Source organism: Petaurus breviceps, unplaced genomic scaffold, assembly GCF_028583685.1.
Source record: "Petaurus breviceps papuanus isolate PSGF00001 unplaced genomic scaffold, PetGlider_PUasm1.0 76, whole genome shotgun sequence".
Classification (NCBI taxonomy): domain Eukaryota; kingdom Metazoa; phylum Chordata; class Mammalia; order Diprotodontia; family Petauridae; genus Petaurus; species Petaurus breviceps.
In genome coordinates, this window is record NW_027186473.1 from 43,202,462 (window position 1) to 43,218,267 (window position 15,806).

Sequence of the window (15,806 nt, forward strand, 5' to 3'; positions counted from 1 at the left end):
AGCACTATGTGATTTTTAAAAGTAAATAAATGTTAAATATATTTAAAGTATTTTAAAAGAAAAACCTCTCAGTATTTTCACCTTTATTATATTCACCTATATTTGTTTTGGAAAACCTAATGGCCATAACCAGTGGGAACATTTTACAAAATCATTTTGAATAACCTATTATAGCAGTACATATCTATATGAATTATAGGGCTATTTAGATCATATAAGCAGCAGAGTAATTCCCTCTACAGCATCATGGCTTCCAGTCCAGTGAAGCATAAGTACTATCTTTCAAGGCAGTCCATTCCACTTTGTGACAGTTCTAGTTGTTGGAAAGCTTTTCCTGTAGGTTTGGGCTTTTTGGTGGTGGTAGGTACTATTAGAGAATTAGCTCTCTTCATTACTTCATTTTTTTGCCTTTTTTTTTTTTTGGAGGGGAGAAGGCAGGGCATTAGTGTCTGAGGCCAGATCTGAACTCAGGTTCTCCCAACTCCTGGGCCAGTGTTCTATTCACTGTGCCACCTAGCTGCCCCAATTACTTCATTTTTTAAAAAAATAACTAAACTATAATATTTACAACAGTCTACAATGATCAATACTATCTTTCTTGATTGATCATTTTGGAAATATACCATTAGAATGACCAAAACTTCAAAAGAGCAGAACTACTTTGATAAAATACCACCCTGCTCCCTAGGAAAAGTAAATCTGATATTCACAAAATAGTTGATAAATGAAAGTAAAACTGGTATGTACATGTATGATTCTGCCTTAATTTTTTTAACTCCTACATCTCTGTATTGGTGTATTTACAAGTGTTTTTCGCATCATTCTTCCTTATTAAAAAAAAAATCAGTAAGTTGTTCTTGCTGCTACATGACAAACACTTTACCTGTACTCCATTTATCTGAAATAGAAGGCACTGTCACAAATAAGTATTCCCTTGATGCAACCTCCAAACTTAAAGCAAATGACAACATGGTGTAGCTGAATGAGTCTTAGATTAAAAATCAGGAGAGATCTAGGTTTTATTGTATAACAACTTACTTAACTTCCTTGGGTCTCAATTCCTTTGTTAAAATAAATGGATTGTACTAATTATTCTCTAAATTCTTCAGTTTTAACATAGCATTTTTCTTTTGAATACCTCCCTGGTTTTTTGGGTTTTTTTGTTTTTTAATAAGCAATTGGGGTTAAGTAACTTGCTCAAGGTTACACTGCCAGTTATTTTGTGTGGGTGCCAAGTATCTGAGGCCGGAACTGATCCTGGGTCTCCTGACACCAGGCCAGCGCTCTTACTCACTGCACCTCCTGGCCACCCCTTACCATCCTATTAATTGCTTTATCAACTGAACCCCAGTACTCTCTATTGCCAATTGTGTAAAAAAGGTGTGTCTCCAGCTTGTGAAACTAGAGGCAAACTGGACTTTAATTGTAGCATAGTTTAAAAAAATAGCAACATATGGGGTAGCTAGGTGGCACAGTGAATAGAGCACCAGCCCTGGCGTCAGGTGGACCTGAGTTCAAATCCAACCTCAGACACGTAACACAACAACTAGCCGTTTGACCTTGATAAGTCACTTGACCCCAATTGCCTTCCAAAAAGCAAAAGACAAAACAAAACAAAACCCCACAACAACAACAACATATCTTTCAACATAACTCAAAGCTAAGTATCTCAAGTTTGGAAAATATTTCTTTTCCTTATCCACATACTCTAATTTTACATCTAAATTCCTGACAAACAAGTACCCTCCATTTCCATTTTATATTACTTTGTATCTATATAGAGACTGAGAAGTTTTATCTATACAGAACTGAGAATGTAAAGGGGGAATGTATTACTCAAGTGTTTTACTGTTTAAAGAAATGGAGTAATAAATGTTCCCACTTTTTGGAAATGAAATTTATCATGTCACCAAGGTACCCAGTAGAACACAAAGGTCAAACTAATACTCCTTCTAGATGCTTGAAAAATTCATGGTACAAGAACATCTACCTTATATATCATCATTTTTGTTTTAGGGACTTAACTAAAAACTATAAATGTAAACAGCCCTTTCCTTGAGGGTCCCTAATGACAAAACAGCCATAGGCTAACTTTTCATAACACATCAGAAAGCCAATTTAATAAGAACTGCTTAGAAATCAGCTGTTCCACAGTTGGCTCCAAATACGTCAGTAGTTCTTGTGGGGATTCCTATATTAAAGCCATAATGTTAATTCTGAGACATAAAAATAAGGTTAAATGATATTCATCATATTCTGTTTTAAGAAGGGAAGGAAATGCATAGGAACATTTTCATTACAATGGTTTCTTTAAAAAAAAAACTTTGGGGTACTTCCTCTTTTTTGGGCTGGAATCACAGCAGGTGTGGAAGAAAAGCAGCAGCTACCATCCCTTCCAGAATCCCTTCTGAAAAACCGAAAGGCTTTCACAATACTGAAGGCCAAATGCTTGAAGAAGATGGTTATAAAAAAGCTCATAAAAAAAGTTATTTATGAAAAAGCTAAGGCCTACCATAAGGAGTATAGACAGATGTACAGAAGGAAAATCCAGCTGAATAGAATAGCATGCAAAGTTGGCAACTACTACGTACCTGCTGAGCTCAAGTTAGCTTTTGTGATCATAATCAGAGGACCAATGGTGTTAGCCCAAAGGTCCGAAAAGTGTCGGAGCTTCTTCGTCTTCACCAAATCTTCAATGGCACTTTTGTTAGGCTTAACAAGGGTTCAATTAACATGCTGAGGATTTGGAACCATACATTGCATGGGATGGCCCAAATCTGAAGTCTGTGAATGACCTGATTTACAAATGTGGTCATGGCAAGATCAAGAAACAGAGAATTGCCCTGACAGATAATGCTCTTATTGCAACAAAATCTCTTGGTAAATATGGAATTATCTACATGGAGGACTTGATCCATGAGATCTACACTGTTGGTAAGCACTTCAAAGCTGCCAACAACTTCCTGTGGCCTTTCAAATGATCTTTTCTACGACGCAGAATGAAGAAAAAGACTACCCATTTTGTGACTGGTAACAGGGAAGACCAGATCAACAGGCTTACTAGAAGAATGAACTAAAGTTCTCTACCATAATTATTTTTCTAATGGTCTGTTATAAAAATGCCTGTGATGAAATTGAAAAAAAAAAACTTTTGGTGTTTAAAAAAGTGATATAAAATTCATAAAGGTAGAAAAGTCAAAAAGTACAATATCTCATTCCCTGATTTAGTATTTATTAAGTACCTAATATGTGCAAGTTACAAATGCAGCTGTAATTGCATTTTACAAAACAATACCTTACTTACCAATCTTCTGGTTTAATAGAATTATTATCAGGGATTTCTACTCTGTCATCCCAATCATCAGGTTTTTTGTCATTAGGATCTTCAATTTCTTTAGGAGGGTTGATCGGTGGGTCCACATCCTCTAAAAGGCTTCCCTGATTTACAACCACTTGGTCAATATACACTTCAAATGTATTATCTGGATTCATCACTAAAGTCCAATTTAAACACATATGTTAGTCTGTATGGCAACATTAAAATGACAATCTTTTTCCCCCCTTTTTTGGAGGACAATTGGGGTTAAGTGACTTGCCCAAGGTCACACGGCTAGTTTTTGTTTTAAGCGTCTGAGGTCACATTTGAACTCAGGTCCTCCTGACTCCAGGGCCAGTGCTCTATTCACTGAGCCACCTAATGACAATCTTTTAAAAGAAAACTAATTACAACCAAATAAAGTTATAATTTGGTAACGATTAGGTAAAAATGCAACTGAAATAACAAATGCATACAACTCACTACACTTCTGGCTCTTTCCCAGCTAGAATTAGCTGAGTCACTGGTATTTTGAAGAAAAGGAATCATAAAGGTTTGAAATTCAAATTCATGATACTCCCTTGGAGAACAGCATCAGCAGCATGGAGACAAGCAAAATCAAGCCCACAGTATGTTCTAGACCAGGGGTGTTATCAAACTTGTTCAGTCCCCATGCTACTTTAGCTTTCTCAGTAAATTTTCTTGTACTCCCTAATGACAATGAAAGGAAATAGAACCTCAAAGTTGCCATTAACTCACATGCAAGTAATAAAAATTAATTTAAAAAGGAAATAGTTATTACCAGATAATCTCCATACTCTAGACAAGTATCCAGTACCCTAGACTGGTAACTACTGTTCTAGGCCACTGAACTGTGACACAGGATATTTTCTTTACCTAATAATGAAAAAAAAATGTATGTAGGGTAGACTAGAATAACAATCTGTCATTTAGGTATCATTTTAAAACACGTTTTAAAAGATATAATACTTGCTAAATACTTAATCATCATTTGTGACACAGTAGATAGAGCACTGGCCCTGGAGTCAGGAGCACCCAAGTTCATATCCGGCCTCCTTACTAGCTATGTGACTCTGGGCAAGTCATTTAACCCCTACTGCCTCCAAAAAAAATCATTTGTTGTTATTTTGACAGTAATACCAAATTATCCAAATTAAATATAAGCTGAAATTGAAAAGCTTTTGCATGAATAATATTAATACAACTAGAATAATAAGGGAAGCAGTCAGCTGGGGAAAAACTTGGTATGACTATCTCTGATAAGGGCATGATATCTAATTTACAGAGAATTAACAGAAATAGAAGATCAAAACTTATTTCCCTAATATGCAACTGGTCAAAGCATATGAAAACATGGTACTCAAAGAAAGAATTGCAAATTATAAACAACCACATGAAAGAATTCTCCAAATCACAAATAATAACAGAAATGTACACCAAAATAACCCCAAAGTTTTACCTAATACTCAGCAAATAGGCAAAGATGACAAAAGTCAATACTGCAGGGGTCAGAGACAGACAATGCATTGTTGGTCCAACCATTCTGGAAAGCAATGCAAAAAAATGACTAAAATGTCCACACCCTTTGACTCATGGATTCCACTGTACAAGAAAGCCAATAGCAAAAAAAGAACTTTTTGTTGTAGAAAGGAGAACTAGAAACAAAGCAGATGATCAATTGAGGAATGTCTACATAAATTATGGTACCTGAATATAAAGGAATATTGCTGTCATAAGAGATGACAAATATGGTGAATATAAAAAAGTATACAAAGACTGATGTGAACTGATGCAAAGTGAAGTAACACCAAGAAAATAATATACAGTTACTACATATACAAACAAAAATAACAATAATTGAAATTAAGTACTTTGGAATCCAAAGAGATATAATTTGGATACTTCTATACCTTTCTCTCTCTGTCTCTGCTTCTTTGCAGGTGGGGAGCCATGGGTATGAAATACTTAAATATGTTAATTTTGCTGATTTTTTTTCTTATTCCTAAGAGTTAGTTCTCTGGGAGGGCTGGGAAGATGGACACAAGAGAAAACTTGATAATAAGTTATCAATAAAAATTGATTTTTAGAGGATTAAATGTTACCTAGGTCTACTCAGCAAATTAGTATATGGGCTAGAATTAGAATCAAACTTTCTTCCAGGGATCAAAGTACTAGGCATTACTATTTCTCTACTGCAAAATACTTAATATCTCTGTTTTTAGAGCATGATGCTTAATCAGATAGGCAAATGAATCCTACATGGCTAGCTAATTTCACTCACATCCATGAGTTGGGGTGTGTGTGTGTGTGTGTGTTGGACCCTTTCGGCAGTTTATGAAAATGTATGACCCCTTTTTCAGAATGTTTTTAGATGTATAAAATACACAAGATTACAACAGAAACCAATTCTCTTAGAATATAGTGACAAAAATGTTATATTAAAAAAAATTCACTGATCCTATTTTAAGAATACCTGAACAAACCCATGGCCAAAGACCTAACAACACCAGCCACCACAAATAAAGACAATGTGAGAGAACATGCATGGTCAGAAAAAAGTTTCATTACTATATGATATGTAAATGTATATATCCTACACTAAAGAGGAATTATTTTCATATAACATACATAAAATTCTAAGGAAAAAAAACCCCAAATCTTTGGAATAGCTTAAAGAAAATAATAAATATTTGCCTAGTTTTGTGTTATTTCTAAATAGGGACAGCAAGTACAATTTAAGACCTGCTGTCCACAAGATGAAAGAAAAATTAAAAGAGTCACTGAAATGAAGCCATTTATAATGATCATTAATGACTTTTCTTTTCAAATGAACAAGTAGCAATTATTAAATACAATTTCCCCATATTACAGTTCCTCAAAGCTATGGAGAAAAACTATTTTACAATGCTATCATCTACAACAGAACCTTATCAGCATGAGAAATCACTATGCATTTCCCAAAAGTAAAATTTAACAAAGTACCTTGCATTTTTCAGAGTAGTTGGATGGCAATAGCCCCTACTCCTTAGCTAAGATTCCTTCTTCCAACAATAATGCTTTTATCCCTCAGGTTAGATTTTTTCTCCAAAAAATAAAATATGAAGATATTACCACAGTAACCATTCTCAGAAGCTTTTATAAATGTGGGCAGAGGGCAAATTTAAAGAACTGTCTCATCTGTAAAACAAATGTCTTTCACTAGATGGTCTCTAAAGTTTCTCTAGCTCTAATGGTTCTGAGTCTATAGTTTACGATAAGTTTAAAATAATTTGGCTAATAATGATAACAATAATAGCATTTATATGGTACCTACTATATTTTAGGCACTATGCTAAGTACTTTACAAATCTCTCATTTGATTCTTACAACAATCCTCAGAGGTAGGTGTTATCCCCGTTTTACAGCTGAGGACCTTTATGAATGAGGACTGACAGGGTTCTTTCTTAACAATTAGCAAGATGACAGAGAAAAATCTGGAGCAATCATAATATGTCTTCGGGTTGGCTATTGTTGACATAGTCAGAAATGAGATTACATCATTTGGCCCTCCCCTTCTGAAATTCCCTTAAGCACAACCAAGGCACAGTCACATGACAAAAAATCCCAGGAAATGGGAGCAGTCTTCTGGAGATAGATTAACCAAGGTTCTCTGGAAGCTGGGCGATGGGTGGAGTTACAAATGTGGAAGTACATTACAATAAGGATACTGACTACCTGTGTGACCTTGGGCAAGTCACTGAGCCTTAATCCACTGGAGAAGGAAATGGCAAACCACTCCAGCATCCTTGCCAAGACAACCCCATGGACAGTATGGTCCACAGGGTCATGAAAAATCAGACACAACTGAACAATTCCAAGACAAAAGCTGGACCTTTAGGCAAGTTTCTTTGGGAAATGGATTGCTGGTGAAGTTTATAAGGAGAAGGAAGCATAAAAGTAAATATTAAATCTAGTTTGATTAACTCTTAGCAAAATAAAGTTAAAATCAATTTTCAATTGTACAAAACCAATCCTTCTTTCAAACTTCCCTATTACTGTTGAGGGTACCACCATCCTTTCAGTCACTGAAGTACACAACCTTTATTGTCATCTCCTATTCTTCCCTTATACTCACCCTTATATATCCAATCTATTATCTTTTACATCACTTATATCCATTACCTGCTTTCCCTTTATATACCTACCATCTTAGTTCAGGTCCTCATCACTTCTCACCCAGACTAAACCTTTTACTTTGTCTCCCTACTTCAAATCTCTCTTTATTCCTATCCATCTTACACAGCTGCCAACAAGATTTTCCTAAAGCCTAAGTCTGCCCATATCATTAGTCTACTCAATAAAATCTAAATCAAATATAAACCCCTTTCTTGACATTTAAAGCTCTTTACAAGCTGGATCCTGCCTTTCCAGTTATCCCTCACCATACTATGCCTTTGTATTGCCTGTCCTCATACCTGGAAAGCATCCCCATCTCTTGAAATCCCAAACTTCTTTAGAGACTCAGTTCAACTACAACCTTCTAATATGAAACCTTTCTTGATTCCTCTTTGCACAGCTGCCTCACTCCAAAACCTATCCATCTTAATTTTATACCTTCTGTATGCACTTATATGTCTACACATTCTCTTGATTAGAATGTAATCTCACTAATGTCAAAGGTGGTTTCACTTTTGTCTTAGTATTACCAATGTTTAACACAGTGCCTAACAGATAGTAGGCATTTAATAATACATAGTGATAGATGGTTCTGAAAGAAAAAGACTAGAAAATGGGCTAGGATAAGTATTTGCTTCAGATCATTTAGGTGCTGCCCTAAAGTTCACAGGATAATAGGATTTAGAAGTGAAGGTCAGTTTCCTTCTTCAACTTTCTCTTATTCATTAAGTAAAACTTAATTTTCTATTTTGTAATCTGTTTGTTGTTTCTCATTATTTTCTCTAGGAAGAGAATAGTTTTTAATATTTCTTCATAATAATTCTGAGATAAATAAACTCATTCTATATTTATATTTTATTTTTAATATATTTATACATATGGTGATTCTTTCCTCTACCAAGGATGGAAAATCTGGGATAATTCTGTTTGGTTATCAGTTACTTCCTAGACACCCTCCCCCTTGCCCAAGCAAACCAACCACCCAACCAATCAACCAATCTATAGCAGCACACCAAATAGTACTCAACAGATTAAAAGTCAGAACCCACATTCTAAAGGGTCAGCAAAAATGAAAAGGTATAGGCCACCATCATCCCTTTTGCTTTCAGAATGGTGTTGCATTTACATCCCTAATACCTTCAATATTGTTCATCTAGGCTCTGTTTTCAGAGTTGTTTCCTATATTTGAAAGAAAGAACATCAGGATTTCAAATACACAGAAAGGGGCAATAAAGGCAAAAACAAGCATCTATTTTTTTTTAAAACAATTGGGGTTAAGTAACTAGCTCAAGGTTACATGGCCAGTCATTTCTGGGTGTGGTGCTAAGTATCTGAGCCCGGATTCGATCCCCAGGTCATCCCAACACTGGGGCCTGTGCTCTTACTTGCTGAGCCACCTGGCCGCCCCTAAGCAACTGGCGTTAAGTAACTTGCTCAAGGTTACATGGCCAGGTGTTTCTTGATGGGTGCTAAATGTCTGAGCCCGGATTTGATCCCCAGGTCATCCCGACACTGGGGCGGGTGCTCTTACTCGCTGTGCTACCTGGACGCCCTAACAAGCATCTATTTTAAGACAGAATGTGGTGAAGACTATTATCTTCTTTTTTTTGCTTTTTGGAGGGGGGAAGGAAGGGCACCTGGAGTTAAGTGACTTGCCCGAGGTCACACAGCTAGTATGTGTTAAGTGTCTGAGACCAAATTTGAACTCAGGTCCTCCTGCAGGGCCAGTGCTCTATTCACTGCACCACCTAATCATCCCATTATCTTTTTTTTTAAAGAGTCAAGTTATTATTACTAAATATAGAAGATCTATGTAGGTACACTTCCACCCTTTTCCCTCAGTGTCTCGTGTTTGTCCCTCACATAAAGCTTAGAAGAAAGTAAAAGGTAAGCATTCCCACAAAGCTTCAACTACCAAGATGATAAGGAAAGATCCAAAAAAAGGGGGAGTCAGAATTGGCATGATACAAAAATGACCTTGGCAATCACTAGCTGGTTAATTTTGTCAAGAACAGAAAGGGAGATGGAGACAAAATGGCCACTGGCATGAAGGTAGCTGTGAGCATAAAGGTCCAGCAGATATTTTCATGTTAAGAGATTAAGCCCCTAGAGAGAAGAAGATGAAGGTAGTACTAAGCAAAGCTGGCTTCTAGGAGAAAAAGGACTAAGTGGGGGCAGAATTTATGTATAAATTAGATTGTTGGTTTGAATTGTTAGATTGAATTGGACAGAGTCCATCAATCTGAGTATCCTAGCATGAGTCTCTTCCAAATAACTGAATACCAATTCTCCAAGAAAATTTGCCTTGAATAGAAAAACAGACCTTTTAGCTCCCCCTGTGGAAGCAAATTAGGCAGAGGGTGAATCTAAAGACAAACTTGTTTCTTAGAGTTTAAAAATATACCTTCTACTAAAAGGGTTGGGCTACAAGGAACCAGGTATGGATATATGGCCCACATGGTCGTTATTTTAACATATAAGCTTTTTTATTTTCATTGATGGTTATGAGTTTAAAGAACTGTATTTAGCTAAAACCTTGATGGGGTGATTAATTGCATTTTTTTAAAAGCAAGGAAAGAAAGAAGGCATTGCTTTCTAATGGGGAGAATGTATTGTGAGACACAAGTCTAATTAAATAAATCTACACACACCAAAACTTTAAAAGTAAATGAGTACATAAAAAGGGAAGAGTCTACTAATGAAAAGGGTCAAACACTTGACAGCAATGCTCCCTGGTGGTTAAATTAAACACTAAACTTCATAATAAAAATAGCATCCCAAAAGTCTTAGTGTGGTTTTTAAGTTTTAGTAGTTTAAGTTTATTTAGATCTTCTTGCTCATACAGCACAGAACTGACAGGGAGTTAATATCTCACTCTAGCCATTTCCTATAAGATCTCTGAGGGAGTCAGAATGAGGAATTTTATGTCATCATGCTTACATACACACACATACACACACTTTCTTTCTCTCTCAACATAGAATTAGTCTCATGGCATCCTTTCCTTAGTAACAAGAGTATTTAATAATGCTATATAAAAATCCCTCTTGAAAAAAAAGTACAATTAACAATTATCTGTTGGAAAACACTTTCCTTCCCATTAAACTTACATTCTGAAAGTAGCTTTAGGCTCTAAATGTAACTTACAACTACCAAAGCCAAACCAAGAAGGTATAATATAAAAAGAATATTAAGTCAATGGTTATACTAGGAATCTCCTGCTTAAAAAGTGATAGGAATTCACTAAATAAATCCTTATTCTTCTTAATATAGAAATAGTTTTGTTTTCTCAAAACAACTTGTTTTTTGTTTTTAAGCAATTAGGGTTAAGTAACTTGCTCAAGGTTACATAGCCAGGTGTTTCTGGGTGGGTGCTAAGTGTCTGAGCCCGGATTCGATCCTAGGTCATCCCGATTCTGGGGCCGGTGCTCTTACTCACTGTGCTAGCTGGCCACCCCTCTCAAAACAATTCTTAATAAAAAAGTTTTAAGAATCATCTTTTTTTGCTACTCTCAGTAACTATAACCCACTTCAGAACAATCCAAGAATATCCAAAAGCACAGCTTTGACTGATAAAAATCTGATTGAAATATTTGGCAAAACAGGTTCATCTCTAACCTAGTCTATTAAGTAATTACTTTAAATAAAATTAAAAGGATATACCAAGTGTATAGAGATGTGTCTTCTTATCAGAAAAAAACTTTTTCAAGTCTACATTTGGAATTTTAGCATGCTTCTCTTCAAAAACTTCAGTTTTAGGATGTTTATATCTAAAGATAAAATGAAGTTTATATTCTTCTCCACACTTATCTGGTCCAAACATAATGGTATAGGGTGTTTTATCAAAGAAATTTTCCTGCAAAAGGGGGGAAAAAGGGGAGGGGAGAGATGTCTTACTATTAGGTACAGGATTAGAACATATTTAATGAACTATTCTCTACTCAATCTATACAAAGTTTATCCCTTAAGATATATTTTATGAGAAAATTATTATCAATATACCAAAATTACTTGAAAAGAATAAGCTTATGAACACTAACAGACAAAATTGAAAAAAAGATTAATGTAAGAGGCAGCAATGGAAAGAGCACTGAACTACAAGTCAGAACAATAACATTTTGCAAATGCCTATCATATGCTACCTCTGTCATCTGAAAGCACCAAGGAAGAATCTGAAGTTACCATATTAATCAACATTCTTATATGCTTCTTTTCACCTTATAATCTGGCTTTTTAAAAAAAACTGAGTATGTGATTTCACTGGTGTAGAGAAATTTCTGTAACGGAATCCCTCTACCAGTGCAGATGGGCACCTGGTCCCCAACCTATAGTCTTAGTTAGAGAGTTAGTTGCCTGTGTCATTGAAAGGTAAAGTGACTTGCCCAGTATGCGTAAGGGGACTTAAGGATCTTCCTGACTCAAAGGCTAGCTATCAGCTATGGCATGTTGCACATCATAAGGCTTAAAATACTTAAATATGAAAGTATACTAAAAGAATATTAAAATATGATATTAATAATTTCAATGTATTAAAGTTTCTATGGAAGAAAATAATTTTCTACCTAAAGAATTAATTTCATTTTTCTTTTAATGCACAAAAGGGAAAAAGCAGCAAAAATTTTACTCCAACAGGCACAGAAGGGCCAAAGAAACCATACAAACTAGCTTCCTATTCCCAATAATTTCCTCTCCCAGTGGGATTGTATCTTCAAGTGATCCTGACCAAGTGTGAATGCTATTACAAACTGCTGCTCCAGGACTCCTATTTGATACATTGCACCTAAGCCACATTTAATAGAACTAGGCTTCTTTACATCTTCTGTGTTATAGAGTTGCCCTGTACCCCCCACAATGAAGTTAATCAACATTTTCAGAATGTTTCTTAAATGCATAAAATACTGAAATAGTTATAAAAAAATATCTTAAAACATCTATAGATTCCAAGTTAAGAAACTCTACTACAGAAAATTCTATAAAACTATGTTAAGTTATCCCTCCTCTCAAATGGACTGCAGAAAACTTCTTTATGGACCCTGTTTAATCAAAGTGTTTTTCAAAGTTACAATTTTCTAAAATTTTCTTTTGTGGGTTCCCTCTCTAACTTTTCTCTTAACAATATAAACAGAATGCTTCATTTTCACTTACGTTATTTTACTTTTCTTAACTTATAAATCTTAATTTGAAATTATAGGTAAGTTTATTTAAATTAAGATTAAATTTAATTTAAAATAAATTAAAATTATAATATCTATAGTATTTTAATCATGTTTTATAATTTATGATTATAGTATAATTTTAATAAAGTTGATACTAACAAGTAACTAACAAAAGGATAAAAGCTTTTAGTTATGATGAGTTTTAGAAATAGTTTTATTAGATTTTAAAAAATAACTTTCAGAAGTTATTTCAATTACCTTTAATTTTAATATTTGTTCAGTTTATTAAACATATTCTTTAAAAATGTGTACCAGTTCAATAAAACTAAATATTAAAAGATCATACCAGATTCAAATAATCATTGTCTGTTAGAAGCTTAATGTATGCACCGCCACAATCCATACCATTTTGAAAATTTACTTCATATCTGCATAAACGGAAAAGAAGAAATCATTAAAATGGCTACTTTATTCCTATTTATCAATCTCAAGTCAAGTAAAGCAGTCTGCATGTCAATAACCTCAATACAACTCCTACAATCTCTTCAGCAAATGAGCTTTAATATTTCCTATTAAAATACAATTTGAGTCCCTAAAATACAAAAATGAAAATTCTCTCCCACACAAAACACAGGAGAATCTTCAAGAAAACCTGAAAAATATAACATTTAAATTGAGAAAATGTTGTATTGTTCACAATATGCTCTGATAAAGTTCAAGACAGAACTTCAAACATCAATGAAACTAAAATTCATACTTCAAAAGAGACAGAACCACAGGCTTGTTTTCTTCGTGACAGTTTGCTTTTTATCTCAGTAACAAAATATTTAATGGAATCCCCAGAATTCAGATCATCTAGATGACCTTTTGGCTAACCTAAACCTATTCAGTTAAAAATTTCTATGAAAATGACTTTCTTATATTACTTTCTTTAACAACGTTTCACAGTCTTTACATAACCAGATTTAGGGCAAAGCATCAATTAGAAGGAGATTCTTCTCATGAATCTTCTGCTACTGTGTGTGCCTCTGGCTGTTACATTCCCTCCTGGTTAAAAGAGTAAATAGGTCCTTAGGCAAGTCACTTAACCCTCCATTGCCTCATTTTCCTCATCTGTACAATAAGCTGGAAAAGGAAATGGCAAAAGTTATCTCTGCCAAGAAAATCCCAAACTGGGTCACAGAGAGTTGGACATGAAAGTGACTGTAAAACAACACGGCAAAAATAAGGCATAGTTGGAGAGCAGAATCTAAATGAAGTTCCTAGTAATATGGGTAAAATAATCTGACCATGGTATGTCCCTCTCTTCAGTCTGCCATGCTTTCCCCTTCCCATCTCAGCATTAAAGCCCTTCACAATCTGGCTTCAGCTTTTTGGCCTACTGGAGCTTCCTCCAAGTCAGCATTCTATCTCCTTCCTCCATGCTTTCACAAAGGCTGTCATCCATGTTCACTTTCACCTCTTCGTACACCCTGATATCCTTCTAGTCTTAGCTTATATGCCGCCTCCTACAGGAGGCCTTTCCTTAGTCTACTAATTGCATGTGCTCTCTCTCCCCAATTAAATAATCATTAGTATACTTTATATGTTTCCATGTTACACTCTTCTACTCAAATGCAAGTTACTTGAATTGTTTCATTTTTTTTATATGCTAGTGCCTAAAGGGTAGGGAACCTCTAGGCCACATGGCCCGTTAGGTCCTCAAGCGCAGCCCTTTGACCTATGTGCTTCCCCACTCCTGGTAGCACATAGATTAATATAAGATTGGACTGAAAACACTGTTTAAAATGACTAGGCTTAAATGAAAATATCTGTGCAATAATAATTTCTTTTTTTTTTTAAGCAATTGGGGTTAAGTAGCTTGCCCAAGGTTACACGGCCAGTTATTTTGTGTGGGTGTTAAGTATCTGAGGCCGGAACTGATCCCAGGTCCTCCTGACTCCAGGGCCAGCGCTCTTACTCACTTCGCCACCTAGCTGCCCCAATAATAGTTTCTTTAAAGAAAAGTTGGCAAATAAATCAAAGGCTTTCTTAAAGATAACCTCTTGCTGGGTGGCCAGGTAGCACAGCGAGTAAGAGCACTGGCTCCAGTGTCGGTATGACCTGAGGATCGAATCCAGCTCAGATACTTAGCACCACACCCAGAAATAACTGGCCGTGTAACCTTGAGCAAGTTACTTAACCCCGATTGCTTAAAAAAAAAAAAGATAACCTCTTGCTACCCTCTGATATACATTAAAATGTCTTGATGCCAATTAAGCCCATTTGAATTATTTAATGATCTCCTAGATGGAAAGACAAAACAAATATTCACTATCTCCCTTAAATCAACTCTTCTCAGATATGATCTTCCAACTTTAGTATTGTAAGAAGGAATTTGCTTGCTTGTCAGGTACTGATCTGTATTAAGATGATAATGAAGCTAATTTCATTATTTCATCCCTTAGCCTTTCATTGATGAACTGGACAAAAACTATGAATGTTGGCAATTTTTGTTGCTTTTCTTTCAACTCTGTTATTTAAATTTTGGAGTGAAAAACATAACTCCTAGAAGTCTACCAAATTCTAAATATGGTGGTAGGAGTAACCTTGAGACTCTGAGGATGAGAGAAAAAAATTCCAATATGATAAAATCTTAATGATAAACCTAAGTTGTTCTCAACTCACAATGGCATTCTTTAAAACCTACTTATAAATGAACATACCTACAACTGTGTACAAACATGCAAAATGAGCAATGATCAGAAGAGAATCTGTAGTGTTGTAAAGTTCAATGTTTGCTAGATTTTTTTTTCTGTCAAGCTGCTAAAGTTCATAAGGGAAAATATAAATTTCTATCTATACCTGTTAATTTTAGATCAAGACACTGAAAGTTTCAGTTAAATTAAAAATAATAATATTTAAAGTAGTTTTCTTTTTTTGGTAATAATTCTTTTATACGACCTTTGAATCTTCATTAATGGTTGACTGGCAAACAGTAAGTCATCATTCAATCTGCTCTCCTATATTGTGCTCTCTGAGCAACTTAAGTTACCATTTTAACCTAAAATAAAACATTAGCCCTGGATACTGGAGAGTGTCCTGGAATTTAGAGTCAGCATGTTCAAGAATTGCTCTGACACTAATTTGCTGTGTGAACTTTTCATTTAACTACTAAG

At 35.1% G+C, this 15,806-nt stretch overlaps 1 protein-coding gene across 1 annotated transcript in view; it reads right to left on the reverse strand.

The window, feature by feature from the left end:
- CLGN (calmegin) overlaps positions 1-15,806 on the reverse strand; it is an 86,014-nt gene that overhangs the window by 30,436 nt on the left and 39,772 nt on the right. Inside the window, exons 6-8 of the mRNA XM_069105411.1 lie at positions 12,995-13,076; positions 11,156-11,348; positions 3,305-3,494 (exon numbers count right to left, since the gene is read on the reverse strand). Of these exons, the coding sequence (XP_068961512.1) occupies positions 3,305-3,494; positions 11,156-11,348; positions 12,995-13,076 (465 nt within the window). The remainder of the gene's footprint in view (positions 1-3,304; positions 3,495-11,155; positions 11,349-12,994; positions 13,077-15,806) is intronic.